Source organism: Muscardinus avellanarius (genome assembly GCF_963383645.1).
Source record: "Muscardinus avellanarius genome assembly, chromosome: 5".
In the NCBI taxonomy this organism is placed as follows: domain Eukaryota; kingdom Metazoa; phylum Chordata; class Mammalia; order Rodentia; family Gliridae; genus Muscardinus; species Muscardinus avellanarius.
In genome coordinates, this window is record NC_137790.1 from 50083587 (window position 1) to 50105642 (window position 22056).

At 39.6% G+C, this 22056-nt stretch overlaps 1 protein-coding gene across 1 annotated transcript in view; it reads left to right on the plus strand.

The window, feature by feature from the left end:
• Nucleotides 1-21243: 21243 nt before the first annotated feature.
• The window catches only part of LOC308263484 (transmembrane protein 45A-like), a gene marked incomplete at its 3' end in the record, with an annotated part of 53357 nt that continues 52544 nt past the window's right edge, over nt 21244-22056 (plus strand). Inside the window, exon 1 of the mRNA XM_080696500.1 lies at nt 21244-21346. Coding sequence (XP_080552626.1) covers nt 21305-21346 — 42 coding nt within the window. The 5' untranslated portion in view covers nt 21244-21304. The remainder of the gene's footprint in view (nt 21347-22056) is intronic.

Genomic DNA, 22056 nt, shown 5'->3' on the forward strand with positions numbered 1-22056 from the left:
CATGCTCTCGGCCATGAAGCTGGCGTATTTCTTCTCTGGTTTTGAGCTCCACTCTGAGTCCCTTCAGAGTGTGCTGAGCCCAGCCACTGGGAGCTTTAGATGCTCCCTATGCCAAAAAATCTGCCGAATTCTGCCCGGCTGTTCCACAGCGGCTCACCTTGACTCGCTGTCCGCCGCTCCTCTCTGGAGCCTGGTGGTCTATTGAGTGCTTTGGTCTGGTGCCATCCGGTGAACTCGCCGCTGCCGCCGGCAGTAAGGTGCTGCTGCCACATCCTTGTGCGTTAGGTCGGCATATCTCCTCTGTGGCTCTGAGCTCCGTTCTGAGTCCCCCTCCTCTCTGGGGCCTGGTGCTGCAAAGGAAGATGGCACTTGCCGCTCTGCGCCGCGGCTCCAGCCGCAGCACTGCAGTCTGGTTTCTTTCTGGTGTCTCATTTTTCCAGCCCTCTTTTTCTCTGTTCCTTGTAATTACATTTTTTGTTTCTCTGCTGATGGTGTTTTCTGGCTATGAAAGGCGCTGATTTTGTGGTAATAGAGATTGGTTGTTAGCGGGGCTCGCAAGTCCCGCTTTTCTTCATTGCCATCTTCCCGGAAGTCTCAGAACGCCAATTTATACATTTAATCCACTGAAAGTCTGATGGTCTGGTCCTGATCGTGCTGCTAGTCATAATTGTTCTCCTAAAGTGCTATACTAACTAAATTGTTTTGTCAATTGCTAAACTCTGATCACAGTTATAAACACAGCTATTCTATTTTTTTTGTCATCCACATTTTTTCATTCTTTTTTAAAAGCATTTGAAATTATATTCGTGGAAAGCACCCTAACAACTACTATTACATGAAGCTTTCTGATAAAGCTAGAGTAATTTATAGACACACTGTTTTTTTTAATATCTTTGGTAAAAATTAGAGACTGGTATTACTGTAAAAGATTAGATGCTAACTCTCACCTACAGGACAAATGGAATTGAGCTGAAGAATGCACACCAGAGTGGTGAACTGGCCTTCTAGGTGTCCCATAGCCAAGACTGGGAGAGCAAAGCCAAAAAAGGATAAAAGGGCTAAGCAGACAGCCAACAGTTTTTCTCTCACCCTTCAAGGTCAGCCAGGACCCAGGACTTTTTTTTTTTTTTTCAGAACTGGGAATGAAACCCAGGGACATTCTACCTCCAAGCGCTACACCTCTACTCCTATTTTTTACTCTTTATTTTGAAAAAAGGTCTCATTAGGTTGCAGAGGGCCTCAATAATTAACTGAGGCTGTGAACCTCAATATTCCTGTCTCAGCCTCCCAAGTACTGGAATAACAAGAGTGTACTTCCACACGCAGTTAATAGGACCCTTTTTTTTTTTTTTTGGTGCTAGGGGTGGAACCCAGGGGCTTTCTACCTCCGGGCTATACTCCCAGACCTATTTTGTTTTATTTGGAAACAGGGTCTCACTAAGTTGCTGAGAGCCTCACTAAGTAGCTGAGGCTGGCTTTGAACCTGTGTGATTCTCCTGTCTCAGCTTCCCAAGGTGGGGATTATAAGCGTGCACCACCACGCCTGGCTTTTTTTTCTTGGTGGTACTAAGGTTGGAACCCAGGGGCCTCTATCTCCGGGCTACACTCCCAAACCTATTTTATATTTTTATTTGGAAACAGGGTCTCTTAAGCCAGCTGAGGCTAGCTTCAAACCTGCGCGCGATCCTCCTGTCTCTGCCTCCCAAGCACAGGGATTACAAGTGTGCACCACCATGCCCAGCAATAGGACAATTTTCAAAAGGGCCCTGCAGCTCTGGTGAGTCACTTAACCTCCTGATCAGGGGGATTGTAAGAACTCTAAAGATTGAAGGAGCCACAAGTCTCCTTGTAGGCCCTGAAAAGAAACACTGGGAGAGCCTTTACTAGAAGAGTATGAAAAGAAAAGAATGATTTTTGTTTAAATACAGGACATCTACTTGTTCTTGAACATGTCTTGAACAAAAACAAATGTGCTATTATGGACCTGGAGGAAAAGTCATAAATGGACAAATAGGGGAAAAAGAGAGGCCCTATATTTTGGACACCTTCACAGGGTGGTTTGCAAATAATATATTAGACATGGTATTAATTCTCATTTTAGAAACCATCAGAGAATTTAGAACTGTTTTAAACTGGGTGTTTAGGAAAAGTATACTTTTGCATCATTCTCTAGTAGTTTGAGAGCTCACTCTGATAAAATCATCATAGAATCATAATTTTCAAGTAGAAAGAAAGTTGGAGATCATCTACTTGAGTTTACTTATTTTAGGAATGACAAATCCAGGTTTTGAGCAGTTACTTATCTAAAGTCAGTATCTAGTTGCCAAGATAAACCTTATTAGATTTCTTGATGCATATGTATGGTGGCAAATGGCTATAAGGAAAGAAGGTGGGGCTGATGTAAATGTGGAGATTGAACAAAATTGTTTGAACATAGTGGATACTGGATTAAAGGTAGTTCACAGTAGAAAAATAAGTGCTAGACAAAAACTACTGAGTAAATTTGATGCAGCAAAACTTTCTGTATTTTTTTTGGTACTGGAGATTGAACCCAATTTTTAATTTTGAAACAGGATCTCACTAAGTTACTGAGGGTCTCACTAAATTGCTGAGACTGTCCTCTAACCTGAGATTCTCCTGTCTCAGTCTCCCAAGCACTGGGATTATAGGTGTGCACCACCAATCCTGCTTCAAAACTTGGTGTATGTTTGAGAAAACCAAGTTCTAGTTTGGCTGGCAATGGTTATCAGCCTAAATTGTACAGTATGTCAACAACAACAATGAACAAAGGCCTGTGCCTAGACTTCATTCCTCCAGGCCAGCTAAACCAAGATTGCTGGGAGTAGGGCTTAGCTTTCATTTTAGAAATTTCCCATTTGGTTTGTAATCCCAGCCAGGCAAGAGCCTTTGAGGTAGATTATAGGCATGTGTAGGGAAATTGTGGGAGAGATTAAGATAAGGAGGCCAACTTAAAATAAATTAGAAGCATCTAGATCCTGAACTAGCCCATATATTAATAGGAATGGAAAGTAGGGGTGAATGGAGAAGTGTTGTAAATGGTAAATCTGTAGAACTTTGCAGTTACTTCTATGTGGGGTTGAGGTGTAGGAAATAATTAAAATAACTGAAATTAATATGAAAATTTTGAGCCTTGGCAAGAGGAATAATAGTAGTTCTGCTAAAAGAAACGTAAGATGGTCAAAGTATGCATTCTATTGGGATAAACCCTTAAAGTTCAAGTAGAGTTGCCTGTAGAGTGATAAGAAGAGTATCTAGAGTTCAGGAGAGGTTAATTATGGCTTATCACCCACATGGGCATGGGGATGACAGGAAAACAGGAGTTTAGATCCCTAAGAAAAAAATTAAGAACTGAAAGCAGGCTAGGGACAAAACTTATGTTTGTGAGTGTCCATCATATGTATTAGAGAATTTTCCTCTTCCCCCATCACCCTCAGTTAGGGTGCCTTATTTACTCATTTATAGCTTCTCCTTCTTTGTATAGAGTTCCTCCTATATCTCATTTTCTCCCTAGCTTTCACATATTAGGGAGAGCATCTGATTGCTTATTTTTATGACTAACTAATCTCCCTTAGCATAATGTTCTCCACTTCCTTCCATTTCCCTGTAAATGAAGTAATTTTGTTCTTTATGGCTGAGTAAAATTCCATTGTGTACATATTCCATAGTTTTATAATCCATTCATCTGTTGATGAACATCTTTGGCAATTGTGGACATCCATAGTTTGGCAATTGTGATTTGTGTGGCTATGAACATAGATATGCATGCATTAGTTTGGTAGTTTGGTTTCCTTTCTTTTGGGTAGATACCCAGAAGTGGTATTACTGGATCATATGGTAAGTTCATTCCCATTCTTCTGAGGATCCTCCATACTGTTTTCCAAAGTGATTGCACTAATTTGCAGTCTCACCAACAATGTATAAGATGTCCCATGTCTCTACATCCTCACCACCATTTGTTGTTGTTTTTGTTTTGAATAATTGTTATTCTAGTTGGTGTTATCTAAAATCTCAGGGTAGTTTTGATTTCCATCTCTCTGATTGCTAATGATGTTGACCATATTTTTTCATACATTTATTTGCCATCTGAATTTCTTCTTTTGTGAAGTGTCTATTTAGTTCACATGGTTATTTTTTGATTGGGTTCTTTGTTTTCTTAGTAGTGAGTTTCTTGAGTTTTCTGTATATTCTAGATATTAGTTCTCTATTAGAGGAATAGTTGGCAAAAAACATTTCTCCCATTCTGTCAGCACTCTGTTGAGGTTCTTGATAGTTTCCTTTGCTTTAAAGAAGCTCTTTAATTTAATGCAATCATACTTATTTATCCTTTTAAAAATTTCTTTTGCCTTTGGGGTCTTGTTGAGAAAGTTTTAACCTGTGTTACAGTTTTAACCTGTGCCTAATCCCTTTTCATGGAACCTCAAGGTCTCTGGTCTAATTTCCAAATCTTTGATCCATCTTGAATTGACTCTTGTGCAGGGTGAGAAAGTGGGGTTTATTTCCTTTTCTGCATATGGATAACCAGTTTTGCCAACACTATTTTTTGAAGAGGTTATTTTTTTCCAGTATATGTTTTTGGTCCCTTTGTCAGAAATCAATTGGCTGTTAGTGTTTCAATTGGCAGATTTGTTTCTCAGTCTTCTATTCTGCTCCACTGGTTTATGTATCTGTTTTTGTGCCAGTACCATGCTGTTTTTATTACTATGGGTTTGTAACAGTTTGAAGTGAGGTATTGTGATTCCTCCTAAATGGTTTCTGTTGCTGAGAACTACTTTGGCTATATTTTTTGTTCCAAATGAATTTAAGAACTAATTTTTCTGTGTCTGTGAGAAATGATCTTGGTAATTTGATGGTTATTACATTGAATCTGTAGATCACTTTTGGAAGAATGGCCATTTTGATATTTATTTTACCTACCCAAGAACATGGAAGATCTTTAAATTTTCTAAGGTCTTCTTTGATTTCTTTTTCAATGTTTAATAATTTTTTTTGTAGAGGTCTTTTATTTCCTTAGTTAAGTTTATTCCTAAGTATTTTTTTTTAATCTTGTGGGATATCCTGAGTGAAAGTGTTTTCTGGTTTCCTTTTCAGTGAATTTATGGCTGGCATACAGGAAATGTACTGATTTTTTAAGACTGAGTTTTTTCCCCAGCCACAAATACTATATTGAAAAAAAGTGGTAATAATGGAAATCCTTTTTTTGTTCTTGTTTTTAGTTGGAATTCTCAAAGTTTTTCTTCATTTAATATGATGTTGGCTGTGAGCCTATTGCAGATTGCCTTTATGATGTTAAGTTATGTTCCTTCTATTCTGATTCTCTTAGCATAATTAGATGTTGGATTTTGTCAAATGCCTTTTCAGAGTCTATTGAAATGAGCATATGATTTTTGTCTTTGGTTCTGTTTATGTGATGAATTACATGAATTCATTTTTGTATGTTGCACCAGCCTTGCATCCCTGGGATGGTCATGGTGTGTGATTTTCTTGACGTGGTTTTGAATGTGTGTTGCTAGTATTTTGTTTAGCAGTTTTGTATCTAAGTTCATCAATAATATAGGCCTGTAGTTTTCTTTCTTTAAGCTGTCTTTATTTTGTTTTGGTATTAATGTGATGTTAGCTTCAAAGAATATATTTGGGAGAGTCTTGTTTATTTCTGTTTCATGAAATAGATTGAGGCATATTGTGATTAGCTCTTCTATAAAGGTTTTTATAAAATTCACTTGTGAAACCATCTGGTCCTGGACTTTTCTGTGATGGTAAGCTTTTTATTTCAGTTTCAATCTCTTTGATTGCTATTGGTTGATTCTGTATCTTCTTGACTTGGTTTAGGAAGGTTGTATTTATCTAGAAAGATTCTATATCTTCTTGATCAGTTTAGGAAGGTTGTATGTACCTAGAAAGTTGTCAATTTCTCCAGATTTTTTGTTTTTCAGAGTATAGTTTTTCATAGTAGTTTCTGATAATACTCTGGCTTTCTACACTGTTAGAAGTAATCTCTCCTTTTACATTTCTTAGCTTCATAATTTGGATTGATTCTATTTTTTGGTTAAGTTTGCTAGTGATTTATATATCTTGTTTATTTTTTCAAGAAATCAGCTTTTTGTTTTGATTTTCTGTATTGTTTATTTATTCTCTACTTAGTTGATTTCTGCTCTGATTTTAATAATTTTCTTCCTTCTGCTGGCATTGGGGTTAGATTGTTCCTGTTTCTCAAGAGCTTTGAGATGTGTCATTAGGTTATTATTTTGGTGATTTTCTATTCTTTTTATGTGGACACTTAGTGTTATGACTTTTCTCTTAATACTGCCTTCAAAGTGTCTCAGAGGTTTTGATGTGTTGTATCCCTATTTTTGTTTATTTCTAGGAATTTGATTTCACCCCTTATGTCTTTTATGGCCCATTTTTCATTCAGCAGTGTGGTATTCAGTCTTCACATGTTTATGTGGTTTCTTTGGCTATTTATATAGTTGATTTTTAGTTTCATTCCACTGTGATCTGAAAAGACACAGGGAAGTATGTCACATTTTTTGAATATGATAGTGCTTACTTTGTGGCCCATGATGTGATCTATTTTTCAGATTTGTGAGCAACTGAGAAAAATGTGAACCCTTCTGTAGTTGGGTGGAATATTCTATGTGTGTCTAATAGGTCCATTTGGTTGATGGTGTTCTTTAGTTCGAGGCAACTTTTGTCTAGAAGACCAGTCTAGCAGTGTGAGAGGGGTGTAGAAGTCTCTCAGTATTATTTTATTGGGACTTATGTGTGACTTAATGTTGCAAAGAGTTTGTTTTATGAAAGTAGCTACACTGATGTTTCAGGCATAAATGTTGACTATTATTGTTTTCCCTTGCTGGATTGTTCCTTCTACCAGTAAAAAATGACCTTCTTTGTCTCTTCTTGTAAGCTTGGGCTTGAAGTTTAAATTGTCTGATAATATAGTTTCTACTGCTTGTCTTAAGTTTCATTGTAATGGATTAACTTGCTCCAGCCCTTCACCTTTAGTTTATGATTATCTTTACTTTTAAGGTGTGTTTATTGCATGCAGCAGATAGATTTATGGGTTTTTATTCCATTTTGCCACCCTGTCTTTTTATTGGGGAGTTGAGACCATTTATGTTTAGTGTGATTATGGGGAGCTTATTTTTCATTCGTAACATTTTAAGTTTTAACTTCTGTTTGAGGTAGTATTTGTTCTTCTTTGCTTAGTTGTTTGCTTGATGTAAATTATTGTTTTTCTGGTTCCAGCATGTATTACTTATTTCTTCTTTGCAGTTAATTTCTTTGAGTATTTTCTCTAGTGCTGGTTTGGAAGATATAAATTATTTTAGTTTATATTTCTTATGGGAGATTTTAATTTCTCTGGCAAATTTGAGAGATAGTTTTGCTGGGTAGAAAATTTGGGCTGCAAATTGTTTTATTTTATAGTTTGTAATGTTACTCCAGGCCCTCTGGCTTTCATGACTTGGTTTGGGAAGTCTGGAGCCTCCAAATGTCACTTAGTCTTTTGTTTTTGTTGCCTTTAAGATTCTCTCTTTGGCTTCTGTGTTGGTCAGTTTGATTATTATGTGGCATGGTGAACCTTTTCTCTTACCTTGTATAAAGGGGGTTTTTATAACATTCCTTAACCTGTATATCAGCTTATTTTACTATGTTCAGAAAATTTTCTAATATTACTTCTTTTTTTAAAAAAATTTTTATTGGTGCATTATATTCATATATCATATTGGGGTAAAAAAAACTTGTGTGTACATGTACACATCACTGATTTAACCCTTACCCAATTCCCACCTCATTCCCTCCTTGTCCCTCCTTCCCTTGCTTGGCTTAGTGGTTAACTTCGATATGTTTAAGTACATTGTGTGTTTTAGAGATTTTCCTCTTCCCCCCTCCTTTCTCCTCCTTTAGGTTGCCTTGTTTGGTCCTCTATAGGATTTCCTTTTTCATCTAGAGTTCCTCCTATGACCCATTTCTCCTTAACTCTCACATATTAGGTAAAGCATCTGATTTCTTATTTTTTGTGACTGACTAATCTCACTTAGCATAATGTCCTCCAGTTCCATCCATTTCCCTGAAAATGATGTAACTGAGGTTTTTTTAAATGGCTGAGTAAAATTCCATTGTGTACATATCCCACAATTTTGTTATCCATTCATTTGTTGATGAACATCTTGGCTGGTTCGATAGTTTGGCTACGGTGAATTGTGCAGGTATGAACATAGATACACATGCATTAGTTTGGTAGTTTGGTTTCCTATCTTTTGAGTAGACACCCAGGAGTGGTATTGCTGGATCAAATGGTAGATTTGTTCCCATTCTTCTGATGATTCTCCATACTGTCTTCCAAAGTGGTTGTACTAATTTGCAATCCCAGCAACAATGTTTTAGAGTTCCCACTTCTCCACATCTTCGCCATACTTCTTTTAAAATATTGTTGATTTCTTTGTTTGCACCTTTTATTCCCTCTTCTATATACCTATTATTCTTACATTAGCTTTTTAAAGATGGGCCCAAACCGCTTCAATGTCCAATTCATGCTGTCAAATTGTTTTTTCTAAGTTATATACTATGAGTTCATTTTTGGGGCCATCACCTTCTAAGAGTGAGATTCTATTCTCCATGTGGGCTAACCTATTGCTTCTACTTTGTATCGATGCCTTTACTCCAATGATTGCATCTTTTATTTCTTTCAGGTTCTCTCTAAATTCTTTTCAGAAATACTCTATCATTTTTACTGTTAAATTTCTGATTTGTCCTTCTGGCAATCTCTGTGATTCTGTGTTGTCAGGTTCTGTTAAAAGTTTGTATCTGTTGCTTTTGATAGATTTCTCTCAGTCTCTAAGTGTCTGCTGATATATCCAAGGGCAAATTGTTTTTTATTCAATGGTGAAGGTTGAGGGAGGAGGAACGTGAAGTCATAAATGCAAGAATAGGGTAAGCTACAGATAGGATCAAATAGAATGAGAGTATGAGTTTGGTAAGGCATTATATAGTAGAAATTAGAGATAGCGTATATGTAGTAGTAATCTAGGAACCAATATAAAGTATTTAGTATAGTGATATGAAGTGGATTTAATATAAGACAAAGAAGAGAGGGAAAAAAAGAAATGGGATGGAGAGAAGAGAGTAGGTATGTACAAGAGAAGAGGCTTGTGAAAGGTGTGGGGAAGAGAGCAAACAAACAAGCATATACTCTCTCTCACACACACACACACAAAATAAAACACAACAACAACAACAAAACAATGCAACTCTACTAATATATGAATACTCAGCAGACTTGGCCTCTGCAGTCTATCTCTGTACAGATGTTGAGTTCCACCAGTACCTTTCCTACTGCAAGCTGGTTCTCTGAGTCTCTCTCAGTCTATGCAGATGGCTGGTATCAATGGGACTGGACCTAGTATTATGCGTAGGTCTCCATCCACACATACCACCAATGAGGAACCTGAGTGTCTTCCTGCCTGCATAGAAAAATGGTGCCTCTGAGACCAAACCCAGTGTATATATAAGATTTCGTTTTCCACAGGTAGGGCTGGGTTGATCTGACTTCTCCCCATTCACCTCAATTGGGTGGTCTGTCATGATCTAGGAAATCCTTCTAGTTGTATCTAGTATTAAGCATAGGTCTCTCTCCATGCTTTCCACTGATGTAGGGCCTGAGTCTCTCTGAGCCTCTGCTTTGTCCATCAGCAGACTCTATCCCCACCTTTGCTGGGTCAAACCACAAAGTCTCCGACCCAGGGAGTTTATTGTGGCTGCGCAAGTTCCTGTAGGTGCCACACTGGGAGTCCTCCTCCAGTGACAGCAGATTCACTTATGGGGTTCACTTATGGTGTTTTTGAGCACCACTCTGGTTCTCTGGAGGGTGTGGTGGGCTCAGCTGCCACCGCTGCAAGTTGTAGCCAGTGTTTATGTAGGAGGAACTGACAGCTTACAATTTTGATGAGCTGCAGCCACTTCCTTCATTTAAATTCATTGATTTTTTTTTCCCTGTGAGTCTCTGACAGTCAGGTGTTGTGAGTTAAAATAGCACCTCAGCAGTGACCACAGCTGCTAGAGGAGGGCAGAGTCCTTTTCTGCTTTCTGATTAGCCTTCTAGCTTTACTTTTCTGCTGCCTTTCACTTGTCATGCTTTTTTTTTTTTTTTTGGTGGTACTGGCATTCCTGGAAGCCCTTATACCTCCGGGCTACACTCCCGGACCTATTTTTATACTTTTTTAAAATTTGAAAACAGGGTCTCTTGACCCTGTTTGAAGCCAGGCTGGCTTCAAACCTATGCAATCCTCCTGTCTCTGCCTCAAGCACGGAGATTACAAGTGTGTGCCACCACGCCCGGCTGTCATGCTTTTTTAAAAAATTTTTTTAAAAAATTTACTTCTTTCTATTTTTTGTCAGAATGCTGTTTTCATGGCACTGGAGACCGAGTGTCAGCAAAACTGATATATTCTGCTTCCCTTGGTCTCTGTCTTCCCAGAGGTCTTAATTCTTTATTTTGAAACAAGGTCTCACTAGTTTGTGGAGGGCCTCACTAGTTAGCTGAACCTGGCTGTGAACCTGTGATCCTCCTGTCTCAGCCTCCCAAGTACTGGGATTACAAGTGTGTGTCACCATGCCCAGCTCATATTAGAATTTTTGAGATGATGAGAAAACTAGACAAGTAACAGCTGAGGAAATGTTTATAATAACAGAAACTTGATATTTTTGGAGAAAGCAAAAGCAGCTGAGAGGGAGAGAACACTCCCTCAAAGGATGGAGTGATTGGTTTTATTTTGTTTATCTTATTTTTTGATACTGGGGATTGAATACAGGGAAGTTATACCTCTGAGTTATACCTATTTATTTATTTATTTATTTATTTAGATAAGGTCTTGCTAAGTCTCTAAGGCTGGACTTGAATGTGTGATTCTCCTGTCTCAGCCTTCTAAGTGCTGGTATTACTGGCAAGCACTGTCATGCCTCACATGTGACTGGTTTTAATACAAAACAGAGAGCTAGACTGGATCTGAGAAGGGATTCTAAGTGCTTGACTGGATATCATAGTACCTTTCAAGAAGATGCCAATGGGCAGAGTGTTCAGGAGAAGAGGTGATGAGTTTTTGTAGTCTCCAGCCACACAGGTGGCATCTTAACCTGAGGAAAGCTCAGCAAATCTTTCAGGGAGTGAAGTGAGCCAGAGAGCAGGAGGCCAGTTGTTAAAGAGAAGAAAGGGGCATAAAGGAATGGAGCCAGTGTTGAAGAACTCATAAAAAGAGATGAGTGCTAACAAGGGAGGAGAGAGAATAACATGCATCAAGTTGTCAGGCCTAGCAACAAATCAAATTGCCAATGGGCATGTGCAGAGGCAGGAATGAGGGCCAAAGAAAGGTAGACAGGTCCAGTACTAACAAGTCAGCTGTATGATTCACAGACAACAGCTGAAAGAATGGCAGGCAAGGGAAGTATGACTGTACTTGACCATGCAGCAGAAGAGGAAAACAAAGAAAAATGATCGACTGGGCCAGGACAGGGGAGAAGTAATTCACTGGCAAAGAACAACGAGAAGAAGCAGAGTACAGAGCCAAGCAATTAAGAGAAGAAAGGACTGTTGGGAGGCTCGAGGAAGACACCTTGCCAAGGAAAGTGTATCAAGGGTTGAGAGGGAGAAAGAGAATCAAGAGATACTATTGTTAATATTTAGTCCTTGTGTTCTTAACTTTGGTAGACCTTATGTCCTTCAGGTTGCAACAGTTCCATGTCAAGCTGATGACACGTTAGGGTGTGTGTGTGTGTGTGTGTGTGTGTGTGTGTGTGTGTGTGTGTACTGGTTTAGAAATCAGTAGAGCAGCCAGGGAACAAATTTAACGCATTCAAGCAATTATAAGCTATTGGGCGGCAGCTAGCAATTACAGAGACTTTTCTTCCACTTTAAGATTAAGGAGACTCGGGCCTGGTGGTGCTTACCTGTAATCCCAGTACTAGGGAGGCAGAGACAGGAGAATCACAGGATCGAACTCAGCCTCAGCAATCTAGTAAGGTTCTCAGCAACTTAGTCAGACCCTGTTTCCAAATAAACAAATAAGGCTGGAGGTATAATCTGAAAGTAGAAGGCCCCTGGGTTCCACCCCCAGTACGAGAGGGAGAGAGAGAGGGAAAGAGATATTAAGGAGAATTAAATAAGTTTCTCAGTAAGGGACAAGGAAAGAGCCCAACCCTCCTCGGTGTGTGTGTGTGTGTGTGTGTGTGTGTGTGTGTGTGTGTGTTTGTGTTTGTGTGTATGTGTGTGTGTGTTACTGGGGATTGAACCCAGGGGCATTTTATCTCTGAGTTATATCTTCAGCCCTTTTTAAATTTTTAATTTTTTTAATTAAAAAATTTAAATTTAAATTTTTTTAATTAAAAATTTTTAAATTTAAAATTTAACTGGGCGCGCGCGCTGGCTTAGGAGACCCTGTTTCCAAATATAAAATGTATAAAGAGGTCTGGGAGTGTAGCCCGGAGGTAGAAGGGCTTCCAGGAACCCCAGTACCACCAAAAAAAAAAAAAAATTTAACTGGGGTTACAAGCATGTAATTTATTTATTTATTTATTTATTTATTTATTTATTTATTTATTTGTGTGTGTGTGTGTGTGTGTGTGTGTGTGTGTGTGTGTGTGTGTTATTTCAGAAGACTGCAGCTGCCTGGGACTGGCAGGAACAGGTACCGGTTTCCTCAGTGGTTTCAGCCATTGCACTAAGTCAACAATACCAAATGTCAGGGACACTTGCCTCTGCCTCCTCCAGTCCTGGTGCCAGTCCTTGTCATGACTATATCAGCTGCCACGTCTCTAGAGGCCGCCCTTTCAGCTGTGGTTGCTCAGGCACCCCAAATCTAGCTGCCGAGGCTGTCCTCAATGCGCAGTGACCACCACTCCAGTCAGGGGTACTCCTGAAGGCTGAGGGTTCGGCAAGGCTGTGCTGGAAGCCTCTGCTCAGCCACTGACACTCTGCTCTGGGAGATGCTGGTTCAGAAATCACCCTGGCAAATGTAATTTTAGCCGCCTTTGCTCCGGGAGGGTGCAGATTCAACTACCTGGGCTCTAGAAGTCCCAAGATTCAGTTGCGGCTACTGTCAGAGACAACTTAGGGTAGCTTCTTCTGCTGCCATAGCAAGCACCATGCCTGTTGTCGTTGCCATGGTAACCACCTCTTTAAGTCTCTGCTTCAGAGGCCACTGCTACAAATGCAGCTGCTTCAGAGACTTGGTGGTAACACAAGAGGTGACTTCTCATTGGATTTGCAGAGAATTTCTCTCCAGCTTCCTGAGCTGGTGGGTATGAGCATCTCTCATGTCCTTAGACCAGGAAAGTACTGCAGGACCAAGCATGTATGTGCAGATCAACAAGTCTAATACCAGGGTGCCAAAATTCTGCAGGCAACAGCCAACTATCCACCTGCCTATGTAAACTGCCCTCCTGTCACCTTCAGGGGGGCAGTGCAGCTCACTTGTGCTGCAGTATCAGCCTCAATAAGGCCTCCTCGGGATGCTTTCACCTTCAGCAGGCTAGCTGGTAACCCGGAGCTGGCAGCACTGAGCGCTGACCACACGGACACCCCAACACTGAAAGCTGATGATGCTGAGACCTTCTGGCAATTAGGCCAGCAAACACCCAGAGCTGAGAGGGAGCTGCACATTGCTTTTCACAGTTAGAGCTGACTGAGTGGTAGACATGCCTGGCAGGAGTGAGGCCTTGGGTTCCACCTCAGCACTGAAAAAATAAAATAGCAACAACTGGGCGTAGTGGTGCATGCTTGTAATCCCAGCATATGAGAGGCTGAGACAGGAGGATCTGGGTTAACAGACAGCCTCAGCTACTACTTAGTGAGGCCCTTTGCAACTTAGTGAGACCCTGTTTCAAAATAAAGGATAAAAAATAGGGCTAGGGTTGTACTTCGGAGATAGAATGTTTCTGGGTTCCATCCCTGGTACTGCCAAAAAAAATTTTTTTTTAAATAGCAACAAAACCCTTGGCTGATTGGTAATAATAGTAAACACTATACATGAAAGTAATTCCTTTTTATTTTATATATATATATATATATATATATATATATATATACATATATATATACACACACACACACACACACACATACATATAATAGACATAGATATGCATCTATTATAAGTGTATATGCTTATAGCCGGGCGTGGTGGTGCATGCTTGTAATCCCCGCACTTGGGAGGCTGAGACAGGAGGCTCGCACAGGTTTGAAACCAGCCTCAGCTTGGCTTAAGAGACCCTGTTTCCAAATAAAATATAAAAATAGGTCTGAGAGTGTAGCCTGGAGGTAGAAGGCTCCTGGGTTCCATCCCCAGTACCACCAAAACAAAACAAAACAAAAAACAAACAAAAAACCCTATATGTGCTTATATAAGCATATAAATAAATGCCTGGATTTTGAAGCTTTTTGGATTTGGGGATTTCAAAGTAGGGAAACCCAAGCTGTGATATGTGTACAATATTTCCAAGTCTAAAAAACTCAGACATCTTCTGATCTTCAGCATTTTACATAGGGAATCCTACGATCTTACAACTCAGAAGATAACCCTCACATTCTAGTAGACTTATAATTACCCGCACAGTTTAAACAAAATAAGAATAAACTTTCAAACATCACTTTAATATATCTTCACATCTTCATATGGATATTTTATTTTTTACACATCTTGTTTCCTCTTTATGAGTCCTTTTCTTTTTTTGAAGACCCAAGTCTTTTTTTTTTTTCTTTTTATCATGGGGAGCTTTTCTACAATTATTTTCTTTCTTTCTTCCTCTCTTTACAAACTAGGCATAATTCAGACTAATGATTATAAAAAACTGTTAAAGGCACATAGGAAAAGTAAAATAGAGATATGATACATGTGGGAAACTTTTAGGTATCCTGTGAATTTTAATAATAAAAATTTAATAATATTAAAAGTGATAGTGAGGAAGAAAATATCTTAGAAAATGTTCACACCCAGAATCATATCATAATTAAATCTTGGGGAGAAAAGCCAGAGGAAAACAGGATGATGGAAGGGGAGAAAAATATGTTGAAGAAGAATGAAGAGAATTGGGGTTAGAGGCCTGCAGGCATCTTACCTTTAAGCATGTACTAAGGTGAATAGACCCCCAAACTCTCCATCCCTGGTGCTGTTCTCCCTCTCTCTGTCTTCCTAGTCCATAAATACTTTGGGCACGAGGGCAGGCTTTTTAAGAACAGGGTGACTTTTTTTTCTCCTTACTGGTTCTATGACTTCTTGGATGAGTTGTTTCCACTGCCAGAGCCAATGGAAAAATTAACATTACCTCATCTACCTGGAGCAGGTTTGGGAACCTCCTTATAGACATTAAGCCTCATTTTCCTTGTGTGTACTACCACGCCTGGCTTCACTGCAATTTTAATTTGCCTTTTTCTGGTGGGTAATGGCTGAATTATCTATTGAATGGTGAAATAGGGAAATAAAGTTTATCCAGTATTTGTGTATTAGAGCTTATCTCTCTAGTGTGGAAATAATGTTTGTTTTATAAAATTGAGAGTTCTGACAGTTGGTACATATATACTTAAAATTATTTTATCTTCTTGATAAATTTTACTGCTATCAACATGTACTGGCCTCCTTTTTGTCTTCTGATTTTTGCTTAAAGTCTACTGTCAGATATAATTATAGTTACTCCTGTTAGCATTTATATTTCATTTGCTTAAAATAATATTCTTCATCCTTTCACTTTCAGTGTGTGTATGTCTTAGCTGGTGTGATACATTTCTTGTAGGCTGCAGATTCCCGGGTCTTATTTTTCATTCAATTATACAATTTTCTTATAATTGTAAAATTAAGATGATTTACATTCAGGGTTATCATTGATATTGTATTGACAGGTATGTATTTACTCTTACCATTTTATAAATTTTCTTCTAGTTGTTTTGACTATCTTATGTTTATTTTCCTCTTATTCATGCATCTAGAGCTGTGATAGTTTTCTGTATTGATTTTGTTTGTTGTTTCCTAATTCTTATTTGCTTACATACTATTCTAGTGAGGTTTATTCTATTAAATGTTTGATTCCTCTTCCTCGTCCTCCTCTTCGTTATCTTTCTCCTTCCTCCTCGTCCTCTTCGTCCTCGTCGTCCTCATCCTCGTCGTCGTCGTCGTTGTCCTCCTCCTCTTCCTCCTCCTCCTCCTCCTCCTCCTCCTCCTCCTCCTCCTCCTCCTCCTCCTCCTCCTCCTCTTCTTCTTCTTCTTCTTCTTCTTCTTCTTCTTCTTCTTCTTCTTCTTCTTCATCTTTTCTTTCTTCTTCTCCTTCTTCCTCTTCTTGTTCTTGTCTTGTTCTTTTTATCATCATCATCATGTAGGATTCTCTTAAGTACCTTTTATAATGCTTGTTTAGTGGTCATGAATTCCCTTAATCATGGAAGGCTCATATTTATTCTTTAGTTTTGAAGGATAACTTTGCCGAGTTGGCAGTTATTTTCTTTCATGGCTTCAAATTCCATGTTGTATTGGCCTTATAATTTTTGTTGAGAAATCTGTTATTATTCTGTTGGGTTTACTTTTAAATGTGACTTGGTGTTTCTCTCTTACAGATTTTAATATTTTTGCTTTCTTCTGTACTTTTGTCAGTTTAGTTAAAACATAATTTCTTGTCATGTCTATTTGGGGTTCTAAATGGCTTCTGTTCCTGAATGTCCATGTCCTTCCCAAGATTTTGGAAGTTTTATGTTATTATTTCATTGAATAGGTTTTCTATATCTTTATCCTATAGCTCTTCTCAAACATAATAGTCTGAGTATTCATAAATTTGATGTCTTAATGGTGTCCCATATATCTTGTATGGTTTGGTCATTCTTATTTTTATTACTGGCTTAATGTGATAACTCATCAGCCTTATCTCCAAGTCCTGATAGTCTTCTCTCTGCTTAATCTAGTCTATTAGTGAGGCTTTCAACTGAATTTTTCTAATATCTGTCTTATTTTTTCATTTCCAATATTTCTGGTTCTTTTTAGAAATCTCTATCTCTTTATTCAATTTCTCATTTACATCCTGCATTGTCTTTCTTATTCAATTGCTTTAAAATACATGTTTGGAATTAATTGATTTTTAAGAGTAATTCTTTAGAATCCTTTATCTGACATTTCATGTATTTCAAAATATTTGGAATTTATAGAATTATAAAGTTTAGGAGATATCATATTGTCTTTTTTTCCTATTAATTTTCTGTGTATTTGTGTGTGTGTGTGAGAGAGAGAGGGGGAGAGAGAGAGAGAGAGAGAGAGTGAGTCTGGGGTACCCAGGGGCATTCTATCTCTGAGCTATAGCTCCAGTCCTATTTTATTGTATTTTGAAATAGGGTCTCACTAAACCTGCAATTCTCCTGTCTCAGCCTCCCAAGTACTGGGATCACAAGTGTGCACACCACACTTGGCTGTTTCATCACATTTCTTATGTTTTATTGCTGAGATTTGTGCATTTATTGAGGCAGATATCTTTTCCACTTTTACTTTGAGGAACTTAATAAGCAACCATCTCTTGCTGATATTTCTTGAGAAACCAGTTTGTTGTGCAATATTGAGTTTAATTTTAATTGGGCTTTGCATTATAATGTCACTGTAGCTTCCTTCACTATGATTTGTGGGGTTTTACACCATGTGTATATCGGGCTCAGAGCAATCTACTTTATATGTGAGTCGTGCAAGAGGTAGATCCCTCTGTTAATTCAGGCTGGTGTGGAGTAGACTGCAGAGTATGTGGGTGTGCCCTCTGTGGTTCCTCCTATGATGAGAGCAAAAGCCTCTGTTAGGTGGTGGGGTTTCCACAGGCACTGCTGAAATAGGCTCTGTTGCTTGAGAGTGAATTTGATATTCACTGTTCCAATTACAGTGAAGGGCCTGAAATGGCTATGAGTTTATGATCACATTTTCTTTAATTGGAAGTGTCCAGCAGGGTCCAGGTTAGGGTTGTGTTAACAACTGGGCTTTTTCTCCTCCTCCTCCTCCTCCTCCTCCTCCTCCTCCTCCTCCTCCTCCTCCTCCTCCTCCTCCTCCTCCGTGTGTTGAGAATTGAACACACGGAGCATTCTACCTTTGAGTTACAACCCAAACCCTTTTTATTTTTATTTTGAAACAGGGTCTAAGGTGTGGAAAGTCTTTCTAAATTACTGAGACTGGAATAGAACCTGTGATCTTCCTGTCTCAGCCTCCCAATGACTGGGATTATAGGTGTGTGCCACCATGCCTGAGCTAGGCTTAATTCTTCTAATTCTTCTAACCTGTGCTGGGTAGTATAGTTCAAAAGCAGAGCACCTGCCCAATGTGTGTGTGCGCAGGTGTGTGTGTGTGTGTGTGTGTGTGTGTGTGTGTGTGTGTGTGTGAGAGAGAGAGAGAGAGAGAGAGAGAGAGAGAGAGAGAGAGGAAGAGGAGAGAGAGAAATCAGGTTAGAAGAGAGGAAGAGAAAAATAAAATAATAAAAAATAATGAGGTAAAAATAAATAATAATAAAGGGTAGAATGACAAAGACTGTCTGGTTAGAATCCTCCAGGTACAGGATGGTCGTGGGTCATAGCTGTAGTTTGTTGTGATTCATCTCAGGTTTTGCCAAACAAGTTGGAACAGAAAGCAGGCTGCTCCCCTCCCCTTTCTCACTGAACAGGTTTAAAGGAATTTTGACAGCAACAGAAATATATTTTCTCTGGAGTGATTTAGACTGTGTACCTAGGGCATGTGGCCAATATCTAGCTTTAGTGGATATTCAAAATGTCTGAGGGGCAGGGGAACAATTGAGCCAAGGAATGTCATCTGGAGGAGTGGTTGCAGTTGCTTGAGTCCAGAAATTTGCTAATCTCGGTCCCTGCCCCACCCTTTATTCTTGCATTAGAAAATACGTGATGGGTGTTTCTTTATGTCACATAGGGCAGGATTCCAGAACCACTGGCCCACCCCTTTCTCCTCTTCATTGTAGCCTAGACTCCTGGCAGCATCTCTCAGAGAACTTTGGACAGAGATGCTCTCCCAAGCCATGCCTGTCTCATGTGGCTGCTGCCTACTCTGCCAGTTACTGTGGTGGGGACAGGGGACAACGGCAACCCAGATATGTGATTATGATGGGTTCTTGGATCCCAGAACAGTTTAGTCCCTATAACAGAACCCTTCTCATGATGGCTTCTCTATACCACTTGAGTTTATTCTCTAAACGCAGTTAATTTATTCTCTAAAGCCAGCTTGTTATGTAGACTCCAGGTCGCCTATTTATTTAAGACATATGTCTGTCAGGTGCAGTCTTCTACATTGTGCTGTGACTTTTTCTTTCACCTTTACCCCACTGGAGGCAAGTGTCTCCTTTCCCTGGCTGAAGGTGGGTGCCTGAAGCTAAGGTATCTCATGTCTCTTGATTTGTTATTCTCACCTGCTTCTGGAATCCACCAGGTTTTATTTTCTCTCCTGTCAATTTCCAGTGCTCATCCACAGCCCCTCACCTCCATGAGAAGTTGCTTTATTTCGAACCCGTGGAGGAACAAACCAGTGCTGATTGAATCTATTACACATCTTGAGAACCTACAGATAAGTGGATCTGGATCCAGGCAGAGGTGCAGTGGTGGTGGTAGGGTCTGCTAGTTAGTTCCACTGAGCCCCTGAACAGCTTGAAGGAGAAGGTCACTTAAGAAGCAGAAGGAGGAAGAGAGAAGTGATCACGCCAATATTTGCAGATACTTTCTTAGATATCTACTGGAAGAACCATTTTGGTCTGGACCCCACTAATTATGCAGTTGGTTCTAACTCTCTGCTTGCAAGTCTCTCAAGAGAAACAAAAACAAGAAAATAAAATCTAGGCCCTGTTTTATCACCTTCCTCCATATTTAGGTGTGTAGAGGAACACTAAGGAAACTGCTGCCCATTGTCTTATCTTAATTGATTTAGTGTTTAATCTTTTCTAATAGTAGATTTTCTGAGGTCTCTCTTCCTCTTCTAGAACAACTTGCATATGGATTTAGAGCCTGTAGTTAAAAGGGCGACTCAAGTTTTAGCAACACATGTTCCTTGTGTCCTTTGGGGTAGGGGAAGGAGCTGTTTTCTAAATAGCCTTGACTTATTTTGTTTCTTTGGTAATAAGATAGCAGAACATCACATTTCATAGGTGCACTCCAAATTCACCCCCATTGGTGTTATTTCTTAAAAACGAACCAAGAAATACCTTATTGGCTGGTAGATCCAAACACTGAAGTTAGCGGCAATCCTGTGAGTGCTCACCCCTGAGTTTTCTATTTATTTGGAAACAGGGTCTTACTACGTTGCTGAGAGCCTCACTAAGTAGCTGAGGCTGGCTTTGAACCTGCGTGATCCTCCTGTCTCAGCCTCCCAAGTGCGGGGATTACAAGCATGCGCCACCACGCCCGGCTCACCCCTGAGTTTTCTTAATCTTCATGTGTGCAGCTCAGGCGAGGGGTGCTTTCTGGAGCATTTGTCCACTCCCCTTGTGCAGGTTGAAATGAACATGAGCTGGTCAGCTTGGTGGGTGGGCCCCGGTGAGGGAAGCAAGGCCACAGGTGGGTCTCAGCCCTGCGGAGCCATGCTTATGCACTGGACACCCAAGCTGTCTGGTTGAACAATTTCACCAAAATGATTAGTCAGGAGGCCAACTTGATGAGAATGGAAGTAAATGAGTGCAGTTACTACATAGTTGTGGAAAAACACCTGCTAACAGTGATGACTCTGTAGTGCTCCCCTGACTATAAGGACACTGTCTTTTAGTAATTGGAGAGTCTGACCAATGTGTTGACAATCACACTCGGATGTCTGATACATTAATTGCAGGGTGCTGGGCTGGGTTTCTGTAGGTTGGGTGGAGGTGGAGTCAACTGGCAGTGAGTAGAACGCCCAGGGAGAAACATGAGTAGGAGGAAGAAAAGAGATTTCCCTGGGCTGCTGCAAAGCTGATGCTGGTGAAATAGACTTGCTTGAACACTGCACAACATCTGCCAGGATTGTTAGTGTCTGAGCAGCACCTCTTTAGTACTCAAGACCTGTGGGGAGCCGGGGCAAAGGTAAAGTGTGGTAAGTTTAAGTGTAGTGTTGTTTCCTCACTTGTTGCTTTTGGCATGCACACAGATGTGCACGCTTGCTTGTGCGTGTGTATACAACTGAATGCAAGGTGTTAAGTTTCAGACTTGTTTTTTTTATTACAGAAAATTTTTAATATTACCTAGGGAACAGAGGCTCAATTTTAGCTGCTTCTTTCTTCTACTTTCTGCCTCAATCCTCAAGTGCTTCATCTACTGAGACCAAACAAAATGAATGATTCAGAAGGCAAAATTGAACTGAAAAGCACAAAGGTAAGTTTACTGCTTCTGATAAGTTTTAGTATGTGATAGTGCAGAAAGAGTAAGAACTTTTGATTCATATAGACCTTGTTCAAATCCTGACTCTTTTGCATATTTGGGACATTGTGTAAGTAACTTAATCCCTCTGATCTTTAGATGGCTCTCTTGTAAAATGGATGTAATAATAACAGGTTAGTGAGGATTTTATGAGATATTGTTAGCAAAGAGTGTGAGGCAGTGCCTGTCGCATAGTAGAAACACAAGAAAAGTTGGTTACTTTGGGCATGCCAACTCTTATTCTACCCTATTCCTTAGCATTGGAACTGTAGAGTGCAGTCCCTGACTTCTGCCAGCACAATTTCCTTCCCCCTAGCCTTATCGTGGTTGTGGCTGATTGAGGAAAAGCAAAGACTAGCTTAATTCTAATGATTTTCATTTTACTGCATTTTATGTTTTACCTCATTTTATCTAGCATTGTGGTTGAATAGGAAGAGTAGATGCTGAAGGCATGTATCTTTAACACTGAATTTTATTTAACTTGGTTTCTGTGACATTTTCCCTTCTGGGAACTTCTGGAATCTGGCAGCTGATAGGCCTGCCATTTAGTCTAAGTTTTTATCCATCCACCCACCCACCTATCTATCCAACACTTCTTTACTGAAATGCTTATTATATGACAGACCTATTCTAAGAGCTAGGGATTAAATAAAAAAGAAAAATAG